The sequence below is a fragment of the Aphelocoma coerulescens genome, unplaced genomic scaffold, assembly GCF_041296385.1.
Source record: "Aphelocoma coerulescens isolate FSJ_1873_10779 unplaced genomic scaffold, UR_Acoe_1.0 HiC_scaffold_363, whole genome shotgun sequence".
In the NCBI taxonomy this organism is placed as follows: Eukaryota; Metazoa; Chordata; class Aves; order Passeriformes; family Corvidae; genus Aphelocoma; species Aphelocoma coerulescens.
Window position 1 is genome coordinate 1668 of NW_027183706.1, and position 18205 is coordinate 19872.

The following is an 18205-nucleotide window of genomic DNA, read 5'->3' on the forward strand; positions in this document are numbered from 1 at the left end:
CAGTGCCCTCCCAGTCCCCCAAGTTCCATCTGAATTCATCGCAGTCCCTCCCAGTTCCCTCCCAGTCCCTCCCAGTTCATCCAGTGCCCTCCCAGTCCCCCCCAGTTCCATCCCAATCCCCTCTCAATTCAGCCCAGTTCAGCCCAGTCCCTCCCAGTCTGTCCCAGTTCATCCCAATCCTTCCCAGTCCCCTCCCAGTTCATCCCAGTCCCCCCCAGTCCCCTCCGCATTCATCGCAGTCCCTCCCAGTTCCCTCCCAGTCCCTTCCAGTTCACCCCAGTGCCCCCCAGTCCCCTCCCAGTTCATCCCAGTGCCCCCCAGTCCACCCCACTTCCCTCCCAGTTCATCCCAGTGCCCCCCAGTCCACCCCAGTTCCCTCCCAGTTCATCCCAATCCCCTCCCAGTTCATCCCACTTCCCTCCCAGTCCCCCCCAGTCCCTCCCAGTTCCCTCCCAGTTCATCCCAGTGCCCCGCAATCCTCTCCCAGTTCATCGCAGTCCGTCCCAGCTCATCCCAGTCCCCTCCCAGTCCATCCCAGTCCCCTCCATCAGCCTCGTTCTGGAGCCGCTCCTTTATTGGTGGAAAACCCCCGGAGGGGGCGTGGCCACACCCGGCCCGGCCAGCAGGGGGCAGCACCCGCCCGGCGGCGCAGGGGGCGTGGCCTGGGCGCAGGGGGCGTGGCCTGGGCGGTGCAGGGGGCGTGGCCTGGGCGGTGCAGGGGGCGTGGCCTGGGCGGTGCAGGGGGCGTGGCCTGGGCGGTGCAGGGGGCGTGGCCTGGGCGGAGGGGGCGGGGCTAAGCCTCGTCCTGGATCCCGCAGCGCAGATTGGCCGGGACAGCGACATCTGGCGGCGGAAAATCGGGGCGGTTTCGGGTTTTTTTGGGGTTTTTGAGGTTTTTGGGGTATTTTGGGGGTTTTGGGGGGTGGCGCGGGCGGTGGGGGAGGGGCCGCACCCATCAGGCGGGGCCGGGGCAGCTCCAGGCGCTCCATCAGCGCCACGAAGGCGTCGGCGCTCAGCGTCAGGCGGGGGTTGTGCCGCCGCTCCTCCCCCACCGTGGACTCCGTGTGGCCTGGGGGGGGGGGGGGAGGGGTGGGGGAGGGGTCAGGGACACCCCGGGGACCCCCCCTGATCCCTGAGTGACCCCTGAGTGACCCCTGAGTGACCCTTGAGTGACCCCTGAGTGACCCCTGAGTGACCCTTGAGTGACCTTGAGTGACCCCTGAGTGACCCCTGAGTGACCCCTGGACCACCGAGTGACCCCCCCAGAGCCGTGAGTGACCTCCCAGTCCATCCCAGTTCCTCCCAGTTCCCTCCCAGTCCCTCCCAGTGTCCCCCATTCCCCTCCCAGTCCCCCCCTAACCCCCCCAAATCCCTCCCAGTCCCTCCCAGTTCCCCCCCAGTTTATCCCAGTCCCCTCCCAATCCCTCCCAGTCCATCCCAGTCCCCCACAATCCCCTCCCATTTCCCTCCCAGTGCCCCCCAGTCCCTCCCAGTTCCCCCAATCCCCTCCCAGTCCCTCCCAGTACATCCCAATCCCTTCCCAGTCCCTCCCAGTGCCTCCCAGTCCCCTCCCAGTTACCCCCCAGTACCCTCCAGTCCCTCCCAGCCCCTCCCAGTTTATCCCAGTCCCCTCCCAGTGCCCCCCAATCCCCTCCCAGTGCCTCCCAGTCCCTCCCAATCCCCTCCCAGTGCCTCCCAATCCCCTCCCAGTCCCTCCCAGTCCCTCCCAGTCCCACCGGCGTAGTCGTGCCCGGGCAGGATGCGGCAGCTCTCGGGGAGGGTGAAGATTCTCTCGTGCACGGAGCGGTGCAGGGTGCGGGCACAGCCTGCGGGGGAGGGGCGGCGCGGTCACCATGGCAACCGGGAACAGCGGGGTCACCATGGCAACCGGGGAGTGCCCAGGGGTCACCATGGCAACCGGGAACTGCCCCAGGTCACCATGGCAACCGGGGAGTGCCACCGGGGTCACCATGGCAACCGGGAACAGCGGGGTCACCATGGCAACCGGGAACAGCGGGGTCACCATGGCAACCGGGAACTGCCCGGGGTCACCATGGCAACCGGGAACTGCCCCAGGTCACCATGGCAACTGGGCACTGCCAGGGGTCACCATGGCAACCGGGGACTGCCCGGGGTCACCATGGCAACCGGGGAGTGCCCGGGGTCACCATGGCAACCGGGGAGTGCCTGGGGTCACCATGGCAACCGGGGAGTGCCCGGGGTCACCATGGCAACCGGGGACTGCCCCAGGTCACCATGGCAACCGGGAACTGCCCCAGGTCACCATGGCAACCGGGGAGTGCCCAGGGGTCACCATGGCAACCGGGGAGTGCCACCGGGGTCACCATGGCAACCGGGGAGTGCCCGGTGTCACCATGGCAACCGGGGAGTGCCCGGTGTCACCATGGCAACGGCTACAGTGGTGACCCGCGCCCGCCCAGTGCTCCCAGTGCCCCCCAGTCCCCTCCCAGTGCTCCCAGTGCCCTCCCAGTGCATCCCAGTGCATCCCAGTCCCCCTCCAGGTCCCTCTCAGTCCAATCCAGTTCCTCCCAGTGCTCCCAGTCATTCCCAGTTCCCCCCAGTCCCCTCCCAGTCCCTTCCCAATGCTCCCAGTTCCCTCCCAATCCCCCCCATCTCCTCCCAGTCCCCCCCAATCCCCTCCCAGTCTCTCCCAGTCTGTCCCATCCCCCTCCCAGTCCCCTCCCAGTGCCCCCCAATGCCCTCCCAGTTCATCCCACTCCCTTCCAGTTTCATCCCAATTCCCTCCAGTCCCTCCCAATCCCCTCCCAGTCCATCCCAGTTTCCTCCCAATCCCCTCCCAGTCCCTCCCAGTCCCTCCCAGTCCCCCCCACTCCCCTCCCAGTCCCTCCCATCCCCCCCCAATCCCCCCAGTCCCTCCCATTCTCCCCCAATCCCCCCCCAGTCCCTCCCATTCTCCCCCAATCCCCTCCCAGTCCCTCCCATTCCCCCCCACTCCCCTCCCAATCCCCTCCCAGTCCCTCCCAGTCCCCTCCAGTCCCTCCCAGTGCCCTCCCATCCCACTCCCAGTCCCTCCCGTTCCCCCCCAATCCCCTCCAGTCCCTCCCAGTCCCTCCCATTCCCTCCCAATCCCCTCCCAATGCCCTCCCAGTCCCTCCCATTCCCTCCCATTCCCCCCCAATCCCCTCCCAGTCCATCCAAGTCCCTCTCAATCCCCTCCCAGTCCTTCCCAATCCCTCCCAGTCCCTCCCAGTCCATCCCAGTCCCTCTCAATCCCCTCCCAGTCCCTCCCAGTCCCTCCCACTCCCCTCCCAGTCCCCTCCCAGTGCCTCCCAGTGCTCCCAGTGCCTGCCCTGCTGGAAGTCGGTGCGCCCGCAGCCCCGCACCAGCAGCGCGTCCCCCGTGAACGCCACCGAGGCGTCGTCCAGCACGAAGGTGACGCAGCCGGGGGTGTGCCCGGGGGTGGGCACCACGCGCAGGGCCTGGGGGGCACGGGGAGCCTCAGGGGAGCCCCGGACCGCCCCGGGGACCCCAAAAATCACCCCGGGACCCCAAAAAACCCCCCGGGACCCCAAAAAACCCCCTGGGACCCCCAAAAATCACCCCGGGACCCCAAAAATCACCCCGGGACCCCCAAAAACCCCCCCGGGACCCCAACCAGCCCCTCCCCCACCTCTCCCAGTCCCTCCCAGTGCACCCAAATCCCCTCCCATTCCCCTCCCAGTCCATCCCAGTCCCTCCCAGTGCCCCCCAGTCCCCTCCCAGTCCCTCCCAGTCCCTCCCAGTGCCCCCCAGTCCCCTCCCAGTCCCTCCCAGTCCCTCCCAGTGTCCCCCACTCCCCTCCCAGTCCCCTCCCAGTCCCTCCCAGTGCACCCAAATCCCCTCCCATTCCCCTCCCAGTCCATCCCAGTCCCTCCCAGTGCCCCCCAACCCCCTCCCAGTCCCTCCCAGTGTCCCCCACTCCCCTCCCAGTCCCCTCCCAGTCCCTCCCAGTGCCCCCCAATCCCCTCCCATTCCTCTCCCAGTCCCTCCCATTCCCATCCCAGTTCCCTCCCAGTCCCTCCCAGTCCCTCCCAGTCCCTCCCAGTGCCCCTCACTCCCCTCCCAGTCCCTCCCAGTCCCTCCCAGTGCCCCCCAACCCCCTCCCAGTCCCTCCCATTCCCATCCCAGTCCCTCCCAGTCCCTCCCAGTGCCCCCCACTCCCTCCCATTCCCCTCCCAGTCCATCCCAGTCCATCCCACTCCCCTCCCAGTCCCTCCTAGTGCCCCCCAACCCCCTCCAAGTCCCTCCCAGTCCCTCCCACTCCCCCCCACTCCCTCCCACTCCCCTCCCAGTCCCTCCCAGTGCCCCCCACTCCCCCCCCCTCCCCTCCCAGTCCCTCCAGTGCCCCCCAATCCCCTCCCAGTCCCTCCCAGTGCCCCCCACTCCCTCCCACTCCCCTCCCAGTCCCTCCCACTCCCCTCCCAGTCCCTCCCAGTGCCCCCCAGTCCCTCCTAGTCCCCCCCACTCCCCTCCCACTCCCCCCCACTCCCTCCCACTCCCCTCCCAGTCCCTCCCAGTCCCTCCCAGTGCCCCCCAACCCCCTCCCAGTCCCTCCCACTCCCTCCCAGTGCCCCCCACTCCCTCCCATTCCCATCCCAGTCCCTCCCAGTCCATCCCACTCCCCTCCCAGTCCCTCCCAATGTCTCTCACTCCCCTCCCAGTCCCTCCCATTCCCATCCCAGTCCCTCCCAGTGCCCTCCAATCCCCTCCCAGTCCCTCCCAGTGCCCCCCACTCCCCTCCCAGTCCCTCCCAGTGCCCTCCAATCCCCTCCCAGTCCCTCCCAGTGCCCCCCACTCCCCTCCCAGTCCCTCCCACTCCCCTCCCAGTCCCTCCCAGTGCCCCCCAGTCCCTCCCATTCCCCTCCCAGTCCCTCCCAGTGCCCTCCAATCCCCTCCCAGTCCCTCCCACTCCCTCCCAGTGCCCCCCACTCCTACCCAATCCCCTCCCAGTCCCTCCTATTCCCATCCCAGTCCCTCCCAGTGCCCCCAATCCCGTCCAGTCCCTCCCAGTGCCCTCCAATCCCCTCCCAGTCCCTCCCATCCCCTCCCACTCCCCTCCCAGTCCCTCCCAGTCCCTCCCATTCCCATCCCAGTTCCCTCCCAGTCCCTCCCAGTGCCCCCCAACCCCCTCCCAGTCCCTCCCAGTCCCTCCCAGTCCCTCCCAGTGCCCCCCAGCGGCTCTCACGAAGGCCCCGAAGCGCAGCTCGTCCCCCTCCCCCAGCAGCACGTCGGCGCGGGCGCCACTGGCGCTGGAGATGGCGCTGGAGCAGCCGAGGGCGCGGCGCAGCGCCCCCGAGCCCGTCACGTGATCCGCGTGGCAGTGCGTGTTGGCTGCGCCGTGACGTCACCGACCCGTGACGTCACCGACCCGTGACGTCATCGGGGAAGCAGCACCCTTCCCCTCCCCCCCCCCCCTTCACCTTCCCCTCCCCCCCCCACCCCCGCCCCGCCCGGGGAGTTCCCAGTGCATCCCAGTTCCATCCCAGTGACCTCCCAGTTCATCCCAGTTCCATCCCAGTGACCTCCCAGTACATCCCAGTGCATCCCAGTTGCCTCCCAGTGCATCCCAGTTCATCCCAGTCCCTCCCAGTATATCCCAGTGACCTCCCAGTTCATCCCAGTTCCATCTCAGTGATCTCCCAGTACATCCCAGTTCCACCCCAGTACATCCCAGTGCCTCCCAGTGACCTCCCAGTACACCCCAGTGACCTCCCAGTTCCATCCCAGTGCATCCCAGGCCCTCCCAGTGCATCCCAGTGACCTCCCAGTGCATCCCAATGCCTCCCAGTTCCATCCCAGTGACCTCCCAGTTCATCCCAGTACATCCCAGTACATCCCAGTACATCCCAGTGCATCCCAGTAACCTCCCAGTGCATCCCAGTTCCATCCCAGTGACCTCCCAGTTCATCCCAGTGCATCCCGGTGCATCCCAGTTCCATCCCAGTGACCTCCCAGTACATCCCAGTGCATCCCAGTTCCATCCCAGTTGCCTGCCAGTGCATCCCAGTTCATCCCAGTCCCTCCCAGTATATCCCAGTGACCTCCCAGTTCATCCCAGTGCATCCCAGTGCATCCCAGTTCCATCCCAGTGACCTCCCAGTACATCCCAGTGCATCCCAGTTCCATCCCAGTTGCCTGCCAGTGCATCCCAGTTCATCCCAGTCCCTCCCAGTATATCCCAGTGACCTCCCAGTTCATCCCAGTGCATCCCGGTGCATCCCAGTTCCATCCCTCTACGACCCAGTGACCTCCCAGTGCACCCCAGCTCCATCCCAGTACATCCCAGTGCATCCCAGTTGCATCCCAATGCCTCCCAGCGGGCTCCCAGTGCATCCCAGTTCCATCCCAGTGACCTCCCAGTGCATCCCAGTGGCTCCCAGTTCATCCCAGTGCATCCCAGTGACCTCCCAGTGCCTCCAAGTGACCTCCCAGTGCCTCCCAGTTAAATCCCAGTACATCCCAGTCCCTCCCAGTTCCTCCCAGTTCATGCCAGTATAAACCAGTAGCCCCTGAGCCCCCTCCCAGTCCCCTTCCAGTCCATCCCAGTGCCCCCCAGACCCTTCCCAGTCCCTCCCAGTTCATCCCAGAGCCTTCCCATCAACCGGCCCTCAGATTTTGGGGGGAATCCCCGCGATTTCGGGGCTGCCCAGGCCCCTTGAAGGGGTGGGGGAGGGGCTTGGGCGGGGCTCTGTGGGCGTGGCCCGGGGGGGAGGGGCGGTTTAAAGGGGGGGGAGGGGCGGTTCAAAGGTGGGGGAAGGGCCGTTCAAAGGGGGGGGAGGGGCAATTTAAAGGGACACACCCGGGGGTGGGGGAGGGGCGGTTCAAAGGGGGGGGAGGGGCGGTTCAAAGGGGGGGGAGGGGCGGTTCAAAGGGCCACACCCTGGGGGGGAGGGGCGCGCCCGGGGGTGGGGGAGGGGCGGTTTAAAGGGCCACACCCTGGGGGGGAGGGGCGCGCCCGGGGGTGGGGGAGGGGCGGTTTAAAGGGCCACACCCGCGTAGCGCAGGGTCAGGCCGAGCTCCCGCAGCAGCCGCAGATCCCGCGGCACCGTCTCGAGCACGGGGTCGATGATGACGGCGTCCCCCGAGCGCGCGTCCGCCAGCAGGTACGTGTAGGTGCACGAGGAGGCCTCGAAGAGCTGCGAGAAACCCCCCCAGGATGGTCCTGAATGACCTCAAAATGCCCCAAAAAACCCCCCAAAAAACCCCCCCAGGATGGCCCTGAATGCCCTCAAAATGCCCAAAAAACACCCCAAAAAACACCCCAAAAAACACCCCCCAGGATGGCCCTGAATGGCCTCAAAACCCCCCAAAAAATCCCCAAAAAACACCCCCCAGGATGGCCTTGAATGGCCTCAAAATGCCCCCAAAAAACACCCCAAAAAACACCCCCAGGATGGCCCTGAATGCCCTCAAAATGCCCAAAAAACACCCCAAAAAACACCCCAAAAAACACCCCCCAGGATGGCCCTGAATGGCCTCAAAATGCCCCAAAAAATCCCCAAAAAACACCCCCCAGGATGGCCTTGAATGGCCTCAAAATGCCCCCAAAAAAAACCCCAAAAATACCCCCCAGGATGGCCCTGAATGCCCTCAAAACCCCCCAAAAAACCCCCCAAAAAACACCCCAAAAAACACCCCCCAGGATGGCCCTGAATGGCCTCAAAATGCCCAAAAAATCCCCAAAAAACACCCCCCAGGATGGCCTTGAATGGCCTCAAAATGCCCCCAAAAAAAACCCCAAAAATACCCCCCAGGATGGCCCTGAATGCCCTCAAAACCCCCCAAAAAACCCCCCAAAAAACACCCCAAAAAACACCCCCCAGGATGGCCCTGAATGGCCTCAAAATGCCCAAAAAACCCCCCAAAAAACCCCCCAGGATGGCCCTGAATGCCCTCAAAATGCCCAAAAAACACCCCAAAAAACACCCCAAAAAACACCCCCCAGGATGGCCCTGAATGTCCTCAAAACCCCCAAAAAATCCCCCAAAAAACACCCCAAAAAACACCCCCCAGGATGGCCCTGAATGGCCTCAAAATGCCCCAAAAAAACCCCAAAAAACCCCCCCAGGATGGCCCTGAATGGCCTCAAAATGCCCCAAAAAAACCCCCAAAAAACACCCCAAAAAACACCCCCCAGGATGGCCCTGAATGCCCTCAAAACCCCCAAAACACCCCCCCAAAAATCACCCCAAAAAACCCCCCCAAGATGGCCCTGAATGACCTCAAAATGCCCCAAAAAAAACCCCAAAAAACACCCCAAAAAACACCCCCAGGATGGCCCTGAATGGCCTCAAAATGCCCCAAAAAACACCCCAAAAAACACCCCAAAAAACACCCCCCAGGATGACCCTGAATGACCTCAAAATGCCCCAAAAAGCCCCCAAAAAACCCCCCCAGGATGGCCCTGAATGACCTCAAAATGCCCCCAAAAAAAACCCCAAAAAACACCCCCAAAAATCACCCAAAAAAACCCCCCCAGGATGGCCCTGAATGCCCTCAAAATGCCCCAAAAAACACCCCCAAAAAACACCCCCAAGATGGCCCTGAATGGCCTCAAAACCCCCAAAAAATCCCCCAAAAAATCCCCCCAAAAACCCCCCCAGGACGGCCCTGAGTGCCCTCAAAATGCCCCAAAAACGCCCCAAAAACTCCCCTCAGAATATCCCTGAATGCTCTCAACCCCCCCAAAAAACCCCTCAGAATATCCCCAAACCCCAAAAAATCCCCCTCAAAACGCCCCCAAACCCCCTCAAACCCCCTCAAGCCCCCTGAAAACCCCCTCAAACCCCCTCCCCAAAACTCCTCTCCCTGTGACGCCCCCAAAGCCCCTCAAAACCCCCAACACCCCCAAACCCCCTCCCCAAAACTTCTCTCCCTCAAACCTCCCCAAACCCCCTCAAAACCCCCCCAAAACCCCCCCAAACCCCCTCAGAACACCCCCAAACCTCCCCAAAACCCCCTGAAACCCCCTCCCCCCAAACTCCTCCCCCTGTGACGTCCCCAAAGCCCCCCCCAAACCCCTCAAAACACCCCAAAACCCCCTCAAACCCTCTCAAGCCCCCTCAGAACCCCCCAGAACCTCCCCAAACCTCCCCAAACCCCCCCCAAACCCCCTCCCCAAGTCTCCGCTCCCTTTGACGCCCCCAAAGCCCCTCAAAACACCCGCAAAACGCCCCCAAACTTCCTCAAACCCCTCAAAACCCCCCTCAAAGCCCCCTCAAACCCCCTCCCCAAAACTCCTCTCACTTTAACGCCCCCAAACCCCCTCAAAACCCCCTCAAACCTCCCCAAAACCCCCTGAAACCCCCTCCCCCCAAACTCCTCTCCCTGTGACACCCCCAAAGCCCCTCAAAACACCCCAAAACTCCCCAAAACACCCCCAAACCCCCTCCCCAAATCTCCTCTCCCTTTGACGCCCCCAAACCCCCTCAAAACCCCCTCAAAGAACCCCCAAAACCCCCCCAAACCCCCCCAAAGCCCCTCAGAATCCCCCCAAACCCCCTCAGAACACCCCAAACCCCCTCAGAACCCCCCCAAACCCCCTCAGAACACCCCAAACCCTCCCAAACCCCCTCAAAGCCCCTCAGAACCCCCCCAAACCCCCCTCAGAACACCCCAAACCCCCCCAAAGCCCCTCAGAACCCCCCCAAAGCCCCTCAGAACACCCCAAAACCCTCCCAACCCCCCCCAAACCCCCTCAGAACACCCCAAACCCCCCCAAAGCCCCTGTAGAACCCCCCCAAAGCCCCTCAGAACACCCCAAAACCCCCCCAACCCCCCCCAAACCCCCTCAGAACATCCCAACCCCCCCCAAACCCCCTCAGAACATCCCAACCCCCCCCAAACCCCCTCAGAACCCCCCCAAAGCCCCTCAGAACCCCCCAAAACCCCCCCCAAAACCCCCCCAACCCCCCCCCCCCAGCCCCTCACGGGGCTCCTCCCGTGCCCTTTGATCCCCCCCGCGACTCCCGAGGCCTCTCCCGCCCCTCCCTCAATGAAAAATCCGCCCTTCCCCCCCCACCCCCCGGCGCTGTTCCCCTCCCCCACCTGCCGCAGCAGCAGCTGCCGCCCCGCCCCTGTCGCTGTCGCTGTCGCGATACCGCGGCCGATCGCGACAGCGGCGGCGGGGAGGCGGCGGAGCAACATGGCGGCGGTGGGGCCCACCCGGGAGCGCGGCCGCTTTAAGAGGGGAGGGGCGGGGCCTTAAGGCGGGCGGCCACGCTTAAAAGGGCAACGGCGCAAGGGTGGGGCCCGGCTTAAAGGGGCAACGTGGGGGCAATTAAAGCGGCGATGCGTCTTAAAAGGGCGATGCGGGGGGGAGGTTGTTGGATGGGAATGGCGGGGAGTGGGGCCCGCCTTAAAGGGGCAACGCCGGTGGGAGGGCCGTTTATGAATATTCATGAGGTGTTTATCATATTAATTTATGCATCGATTGCATCTCAATGTTACTTTTTTATATGGTTAGTATGCATCTTTAAAGTGGTTAATATGCGCTTTTATTGATTAATTATATATTTATCGATTTCTTAAATATTTAAATATATGCATTATGTGTTTGCATACTTCCATGGATTGATTGTGCATTTTCAGGGAGCTCATTAGGAGCTCATTATCTATTTAAATTAATATTCATGCACCTAAATACGCATTGCATATTCATAGAATACATTAAAATATATTTATTACACCTTTTTAAAGACGTTACCCATTTAAACGCCTTCATTACGTATTCACGCGCCTCATTTACATGCAAATACATTCACCTCTTAAACCGGCGACACGCCTCGCAGTGGGGCCCACCCATCCCCCAGAAGCCACGCCCCCTAATTAAAAAAACCGCGCCTCGTTTTCTACCCAAAATTCCTTTATTTCACCACAGAAGTGGGGGAGGGGATATGGGGGGGGTGGGGGAGGGGCGATGACGTCACGGCGGCGCCGACGGTGACGTCATGCGCGGGGCACGACGGCGAAGGGCTGGGCCGGCAGGGGGCGCTGCTGCTCCCCGCACCGCAGCAGCCAATCAGGGCGCACGAAGGTCAGCGAGGGGCGGAGCTCCAGGGCCTGGGGGGGCGGAGCCTGGGGGTTAAAGGGGGAGGGGCCTCGGCCCCGCCCCACCCCCACCCCCGCCCTGCCCCGCCCCCCCCCACCTCGTCGAAGGCGGGGTCCCAGCCCTGCGCCGTCACCACGTGCGTCACCGAGCCGTCCATGCGGGGCGCCACGGTCCTGCGGGCCAGGACGGACCAGTACGGACCAGTACGGACCAGTACGGACCAGTATGGACCAGTACGGACCAGTACGGACCAGTATGGAGCAGTACGGACCAGTACGGACCAGTGCGGACCAGTATGGACCAGTACGGACCAGTATGGACCAGTATGGAACAGTACGGAGCAGTATGGAACAGTATGGACCAGTGCGGACCAGTATGGACCAGTATGGAGCAGTATGGACCAGTATGAACCAGTATGGACCAGTATGGACCAGTATGGAACAGTACGGACCAGTATGGACCCGTACGGACCAGTACAGAACAGTACGGACCAGTACGGACCAATATGGACCAGTATGGACCAGTACAAACCAATACAGACCAGTTTGGACCAGTACGGGCCGGTACAGACCAGTATGAACCAGTACAGCCTCCCAGTACGCCCCAGTACATCCCAGCCCAACCTCCCACTCTGAACCAGTACAACCAGTCCAAGCCGCCGGCAAAGCCCAGCCCCAGTCCCTCCCAGTTCCCTCCCAGTGCCCCCCAATCCCCTCCCAGTCCCTCCCAGTGCCCCCCAATCTCCTCCCAGTCCCCTTCCAGTCCCTCCCAGTATCTCCCAGTGCCCTCCCAGTCCCTCCTAGTTTGATCCCAGTCCCTCCCTGTCCCTCCCAGTCCCTCCCATTCCCTCTCATTACCCTCCCAGTTCACTCCCAGTGCTCCCATTCCCCTCCCAGTCCCTCCCAGTGCTCCCAGTCTGACCCTCCGAAGGCCACGGCGAAGCGCAGCAGCCGCCGCCCCTCCCCCGCCGGGAACTCGCCGTGCAAGAAGAACGTTTTGTCCTCAAAAAAATCTGCGGGGGGGGGGGTGGGGGAGGGGTGAGAACAAAGGGGGTGGGGGAGGGGTGAGAAAAAATGGAAGGGTGGGTGGGGGAGGGGCGGGGGGGGAGGGGCACGCACCGGGCAGGGGGGGGATGGGCTCCTCCTCCTCCTCCTCCCCCCCCCCCCTCCTCGCTGTTCTCCTCGGTGGAGCCGCCGTAGGGGTCGTCCCTGGGGTGGGGGAGGGGTGAGGGAGGGGGCGTGGCCTCCTCCGGCCCCGCCCCTCCCCCCTCCATCCGAACTCACTCCTCTGATTGGTCCTCGCTGTCACCTGACTCGGGGGGCGTGGCCGGGGCCGCGGGGGGAGGGGTCAGGGGAGGAGGCCCCGCCCCTTTGGCCGCTTTGGGGGAGGGGCGTGGAGGGGGCGGGGCATCCTCAGGCCCCTCCCCGTCGCTGCTGGAAGAGGCGGAGCCATCCAGGAGGTACCTGGGGGGGGGGGGGGAGAGGCTGAGGTGGAGCCACGCCCACTTGGGGGGGGCGTGGTCTCCCTTCATCCCACCAAAAATGGGCGTGGCCTTGAGGTGCCCCCACCCACCCAGGGGCGTGGTCTCGGTTTAGCCCCGCCCAGGTGGGCGTGGCTTATCTGGGTGTGTCCCAACAGGGTGTGTCTTATCAGGGCGTGTCCCTTGTGGGCGTGGCCTATCTGGGCGTGTCCCCCTATGGGCGTGGCCTACCTGGGTGTGGCCTATTGTGGTGTCCCCCTTGTGGGTGTGGCCTATCTGGGCGTGGCCTAGGGGGCGTGTCCCTTGTGGGCGTGGCTTATCTGGGTGCATCACTTGTGGGTGTGGCTTATCTGGGCATGTCGGGGGGCGTGGCCTAAGTGGGTGTGTCCCCAGTGGGCATGTCCTCCCAGTGGGCGTGTCCCCCCAAGTGGGCGTGTCCCCCGTGGGCGTGTCCTATCAGGGCGTGTCCCCAGTGGGCGTGGCCTATCAGGGCGTGTCCCCAGTGGGCGTGGCCTAAGCGGGCGTGTCCCCAAGTGGGCGTGTCCTATCAGGGCGTGCCCCCCACGTCCATGCCCCCCCATGTCCATGCCCCCCATGTCCGTGCCCCCCATGTCCGTGCCCCCCACGTCCGTGCCCCCCCACGTCCGTGCCCCCCACGTCCGTGTCCCCCACGTCCCTGCCCCCCATGTCCGTGCCCCCCCATGTCCGTGCCCCCCATGTCCGTGCCCCCCCATGTCCGTGCCCCCCACGTCCGTGCCCCCCCATTTCCGTGCCCCCCATGTCCGTGCCCCCCACGTCCGTGCCCCCCATGTCCGTGCCCCCCCACGTCCGTGCCCCCCCACGTCCGTGCCCCCCCATGTCCGTGCCCCCCCACGTCCGTGCCCCCCACAGCCGTGCCCCCCCCGGGCGTGTCTCACGGGCCGCAGGGCAATCTCCTCCCGCTCCTTTGGCAATCCCAGATCCAGGCCGGCCCCACCAGGAGCCCCCCGAGCCGCCGGGCCCGCGCCGCCTTCGGCGTCCTGGGGAAGGCGCACCTGCGGCCAGAGGGGCGCGGTCACCGCGGCCGGCGCCGGCCGTGGCCCGGCCGGACGGCGAGCTGGGGGCGGGGCGTGGCCACCTACACCAGGTGGGTGCTGTCCGAGGTCCAGTCGGGCCGGTAGCCGGCCCCCAGCCCCACGGCGGCCGCCCGCAGTTGGCTCCTCAGGGGGTTCTCGAAGCCGCTCAGCACCAGCACCACCCCCTCCAGCACGCCGGCTTTGGGGGTCCCGCCGGGCCTGGGGGGGCTCGGGGGGCTCCCCGAGGCCGCGGGGGAGGGGCCGGGGCCGGGGGTCTTGGCCGGTTTGGGTTTTTTCGGGGGGGTGCCGTTGGTTTTGGCGGTGGGGGCGGGGAGGCGGCGCTTGGGGGGCTGTGGGGGGGGGGGGAGCGGGGGGGGGAGGAGAAATGGGGGGAGGGGGTTAGGGGGGGTTGCGGGGGACCCCGAAAAGGGGATAGGGAGGGATGGAGGAGAGTTTGAGGGGATCTGCGGGGGTTTGGGGGGTCCCAGGTGGGGTTTGGGGGTCCTCAGGTGGGGTTTGGGGGGTCCCAGGTGGGGTTTGGGGGTCCTCAGGTGGGGTTTGGGGGGTCCCAGGTGAGGTTTTAGGAGCTTCAGGGGGGGTTTGGGGGTCCCAGGTGGGGTTTGGGGGTCTCTGGGTGGGGTTTGGGGGGTCCCAGGTGAGGTTTGGGGGGTCCCAGGTGGGGTGTGGGGGTCCCAGGTGAGATCTGGGGGTTCCTGGGTGGGGTTTAGGAGTCCCAGGTGAGGTTTGGGGGGTCCCAGGTGAGGTTTGGGGGGTCCCAGGTGGGGTTTGGGGGTCCCAGGGGGGGTTTGGGGGTCCCCAGGTGGGGTTTGGGGGGTCCCAGGTGGGTCCCAGGTGAGGTTTGGGGGTCCCAGGGGGGTTTTGGGGGTCCCAGGTGGGGTTTGGGGGTCCCAGGTGGGGTTTGGGGTCCCAGGTGGGGTTTGGGGTCCCAGGTGGGGTTTTAGGGGCTTCAGGTGAGGTTTGGGGTCCCTGGGTAGGACTGGGGGGTCCCAGGTGAGATTTGGGGGTCCCAGGGGGGGTTTGGGGGGTCCCAGGTGAGGTTTGGGGGTCCCAGGTGGGTTTGGGGATCCCAGGTGGGGTTTGGGGGGTCCCAGGTGGGGTTTGGGGGTCCCAGGGGGGGTTTGGGGGTCCCAGGTGAGGTTTGGGGGTCCCAGGTGGGGTTTGGGGTTCCCAGGTGGGGTTTGGGGGTCCCAGGTGGGGTTTGGGGGTCCCCGGGTCCCCCCTTACCTTGGGGGCGCAGCCCGCGCTGGCCTGGAGCGCGGCCACGGCGTAACTGGGGCCGGGGGGGTCCTGAGGGGGGGCTGCGGGTGGGGGAGGGGAGGCCGTGAGGAGGGGGGGGTCCGGGCAGGGTGGGGGAGGGGCTGGGGGTGGTCTTACCTGGGGTGGGGGAGGGGGGCCGCTGGTAGAAGAGGGCCCCGGGGGGGCGGCGGGGGCTGCCCCCCTCCTCCCGCAGCGTGAAGGGGCCCAAGCGCCGGACCTGGGCGGGATTTGGGGGGAAATCGGGAGTTTTGGGGGGTTTGGGGAGGTTTGGGGTCACTGGGGGGGGTCATGGGGGGGTTTTGGGGTCAGTGTGGGGTCAGTGAGGGGTCAGTGTGGGGGTCAGTGTGGGGCCACTGTGGGGTCACTGTGAGGTCACTTTTGGGGCCAGTGTGGGGGTCAGTGTGGGGTCACTTTTGGGGTCAGTGTGGGGTCACTTTTGGGGTCAGTGTGGGGCCACTGTGGGGGTCCCTGTGGGGTCAGTGAGGGGTCAGTTTTGGGGTCAGTGTCAGGTCAGTTTTGGGGTCACTTTGGGGGTCAGTGTGGGGTCATTTTTGGGGTCAGTGTGGGGTCACTTTGGGGGTCAGTGTGGGGTCACTTTTGGGGTCACTGTGGGGTCACTGCGGGGGCCACTTCGGGGGTCATTTTGGGGGTCACTGTGGGGTCACAGTGGGATCAATAAGGGGGTCACTGTGGGGTCAATGAGGGGATCATGGGGTGGTCACTGCAGGGTCACAGAGTGGTCACTAAGAGGCCACTGGTGTGGTCACTGTGGGGTCACTGTGGGGGTCCCTGTGGGGTCACTTTGGGGTCACTTTGGGGTCACAGAGGGGTCACAGAGGGGTCACTTTGGGGTCACAGAGGGGTCACTTTGGGGTCACAGAGGGGTCACTCACCGGCGCCTCGGGCGGGGCCTCGTCCTCCTCAGGGGCCGCGAACACCCGGATGAACGAGAGGCCGAAGGGGCGGCTCTGGGGGGTCACCAGGTGTGTTTCGGGGTCACCAGGTGTGTTTCGGGGTCACCAGGTGCATTTTGGTACCCCCCAGGTGCATTTTGGTGCCCCCCAGGTGTGTTTTGAGGTCCCCCAGGTGTGTTCCGGGCCCCCCAGGTGCATTTTGATGCTCCCCAGGTGCGTTTTGGTACCCCCCAGGCGCATTTTGCTGCCCCCCAGGTGTATTTTGATGCCCCCCAGGTGTGTTTTGGGGCCCCCCAGGTGTGTTCTGAGGCCCCCCAGGTGTGTTCCAGGCCCCCCAGGCGCATTTTGGTGCCCCCCAGGTGCATTTTGGTGCCCCCCAGGTGCGTTCTGGTACCCCCCAGGCGCATTTTGATGCCCCCCAGGTGCATTTTGGTGCCCCCAGGTGCATTTTGGTGCCCCCCAGGTGCATTTTGGTGCCCCCCAGGCGCATTCTGGTACCCCCCAGGCGCATTCTGGTACCCCCCAGGTGCATTTTGATGCCCCCCAGGTGCATTTTGATGCCCCCCAGGTGCATTTTGGTGCCCCCCAGGTGTGTTCTGGTACTCCCTAGGTGCATTTTGGTGCCCCCCAGGTGCATTTTGATGCCCCCCAGCTGCATTCTGGTACCCCCCAGGCGCATTTTGATGCCCCCCAGGCGCATTTTGGTACCCCCCAGGTGCATTTTGGTGCCCCCCAGGTGTGTTCTGAGGCCCCCCAGGTGTGTTCTGAGGCCCCCCAGGTGCGTTCCAGGCCCCCCAGGTGCATTTTGGTGCCCCCCAGGTGCGTTTCAGGCCCCCCAGGTGCGTTCCAGGCCTCCCAGGTGCATTTTGGTGCCCCCAGGTGCATTCTGGTACCCCCCAGGCGCATTTTGCTGCCCCCCAGGCGCATTTTGGGGCCCCCCAGGCGCATTTTGGTACCCCTCAGGTGTGTTTTGAGGTCCCCCAGGTGTGTTCCGGGCCCCCCAAGTGCATTTCAGGGCCCACCAGGTGTATTTCAGGGTCCCCAGGTGCATTTTGATGCCCCCCAGGTGCATTCTGGTACCCCCCAGGTGTATTTTGGTGCCCCCCAGGTGTGTTCCGGGTCCCCCAGGGGCGTTTCAGGGCCCCCCAGGTGCATTTTGATGCCCCCCAGGCGCATTCTGGTACCCCCCAGGTGCATTTTGATGCCCCCCAGGTGCATTTTGATGCCCCCCAGGCGCATTTTGGTGCCCCCCAGGTGTGTTCTGGTACTCCCTAGGTGCATTTTGGTGCCCCCCAGGTGCATTTTGATGCCCCCCAGCTGCATTCTGGTACCCCCCAGGCGCATTTTGATGCCCCCCAGGTGCATTTTGGTACCCCCCAGGCGCATTCTGGTACCCCCCAGGCGCATTCTGGTGCCCCCCAGCTATCTCTCGGGACCCCCCCTCACCCCCCTCACCCCCTCACCTGGCAGTAGGGCTGGCTCAGCACCACCCGCAGCCGGTCCCAGGTGCCCTGGGCCGGACCTTTGACCAACGAGTCGGGCCCGAAGAGCCGGACCCGGCGCGGTTCGGCCCCGGCGCGGCTCTCGCTGGGCGACATCAGCGCCGCGCTGGGCAGCAGCACCTGCGAGGGCTCCGCGTGAGCCTCGCTGGCCCCCGGGGCCACGCTCGTGGCTGGCGGGGACGGGGCCAGGGCTCACCTGGAAGTCGCCCCCGGCCGAGGAGCCCACCAGCACCTCCACGAAAGCGGCGCCGTCGTTGCCGATGTGCAGCGAGTGGATGGGCCGGGACCCCCCCAGCTGCGAGGAAAGCGCGAGGGGAAGGCTCTGAGCCCCCTCCCAAATCTTTTCCTCCTTCCTCAGGGGGGGGTTCGGACGCCCACGACCCCCCCCGAGCCCTCACAGCAAACCCCCAAGTGCTCCTTCCCCGCGGCCCCAAAATTGAGAGGGGACCCCCGAACCTCTCCTGGGAGTCTCCTCAGGGACCGCTCAAAGCCCTCAAGGAGTCCCTCCCAGTGGCTCCCAGTGGCTCCCAGTGCCTCCCCATCCCCTCCCTCACCTCCAGCACGACGCTGAGCTGCTTCTCGCCGGCCGCCGCCCCCCGCCAGCGCCCGCCGGCGTCCGGCCGCAGCAGGTTCTCGGCCGGGTGACGCTGCGGAGACACGGCAAAGGTTCAGCACGGGCATCTCCGGAGCACCCCCTCCCCCGGGCACCGCAGAGCCCTCGCGGACCCACCGGGTCAGCGCTGGTCACGGACACGACGCGCGTTAACGGGAGCTCCGGCATCGCGGAGGCCGCCGCCATCGACCGGAAGCCGCCTCAGAACCCGCGGCGGGAGCCGCTCCGCCCACAACCGGCCGCAACTCTATGGTCGCGGGGGCGGGCGTTCGGCGCTCCCGCGCGTGCGCGC

At 65.3% G+C, this 18205-nt stretch overlaps 2 protein-coding genes across 3 annotated transcripts; both read right to left on the reverse strand.

Annotated features, from left to right (window-relative positions):
* Nucleotides 1-556: 556 nt before the first annotated feature.
* Nucleotides 557-10201, reverse strand: LOC138101613 (persulfide dioxygenase ETHE1, mitochondrial-like). 2 transcript variants are annotated; one of them, XR_011147218.1, is made up of 7 exons: nucleotides 10069-10201; nucleotides 7013-7157; nucleotides 5207-5352; nucleotides 3366-3461; nucleotides 1737-1826; nucleotides 953-1069; nucleotides 557-843 (listed from the first exon to the last, which is right to left on the reverse strand). XR_011147218.1 is itself a non-coding variant. In XM_068999381.1 (7 exons), exons 1-7 carry the CDS (start codon nucleotides 10165-10167, stop codon nucleotides 794-796), a joined length of 777 nt encoding a protein of 258 aa, XP_068855482.1. In that variant the 5' UTR covers nucleotides 10168-10201; the 3' UTR covers nucleotides 557-793. The 2 variants fall into 2 exon arrangements, 1 of the variants encoding a protein (XP_068855482.1); XM_068999381.1 differs by having other exon boundaries at nucleotides 3332-3461.
* A 713-nt stretch (nucleotides 10202-10914) lies between these two features.
* On the reverse strand, nucleotides 10915-18114 carry LOC138101614 (DNA repair protein XRCC1-like). The gene is given in 15 exon segments (XM_068999382.1): nucleotides 10915-11082; nucleotides 11169-11244; nucleotides 11993-12083; nucleotides 12190-12211; nucleotides 12213-12279; nucleotides 12355-12534; nucleotides 13469-13585; nucleotides 13673-13956; nucleotides 14852-14925; nucleotides 15002-15101; nucleotides 15778-15852; nucleotides 17262-17420; nucleotides 17497-17595; nucleotides 17855-17947; nucleotides 18031-18114. Coding segments are annotated over 15 exon segments (1620 nt in total). The 5' UTR covers nucleotides 18100-18114; the 3' UTR covers nucleotides 10915-10968.
* Nucleotides 18115-18205: the final 91 nt, after the last annotated feature.

Bases quoted from the DNA above. Each gene is read 5' to 3' on its own strand.
- LOC138101613 (XM_068999381.1), bottom strand. From the start codon at position 10,167: ATGTTGCTCCGCCGCCTCCCCGCCGCCGCTGTCGCGATCGGCCGCGGT. The intron at 3,462-5,206 runs GTGAGAGCCGCT...CGTGCCCCCCAG, and splicing joins AGCTGCGCTTCGGGGCCTTC to GCCCTGCGCGTGGTGCCCAC. The intron at 844-952 runs GTGCGGCCCCTC...TTCCGCCGCCAG, and splicing joins GCCCCGGCCCCGCCTGATGG to ATGTCGCTGTCCCGGCCAAT.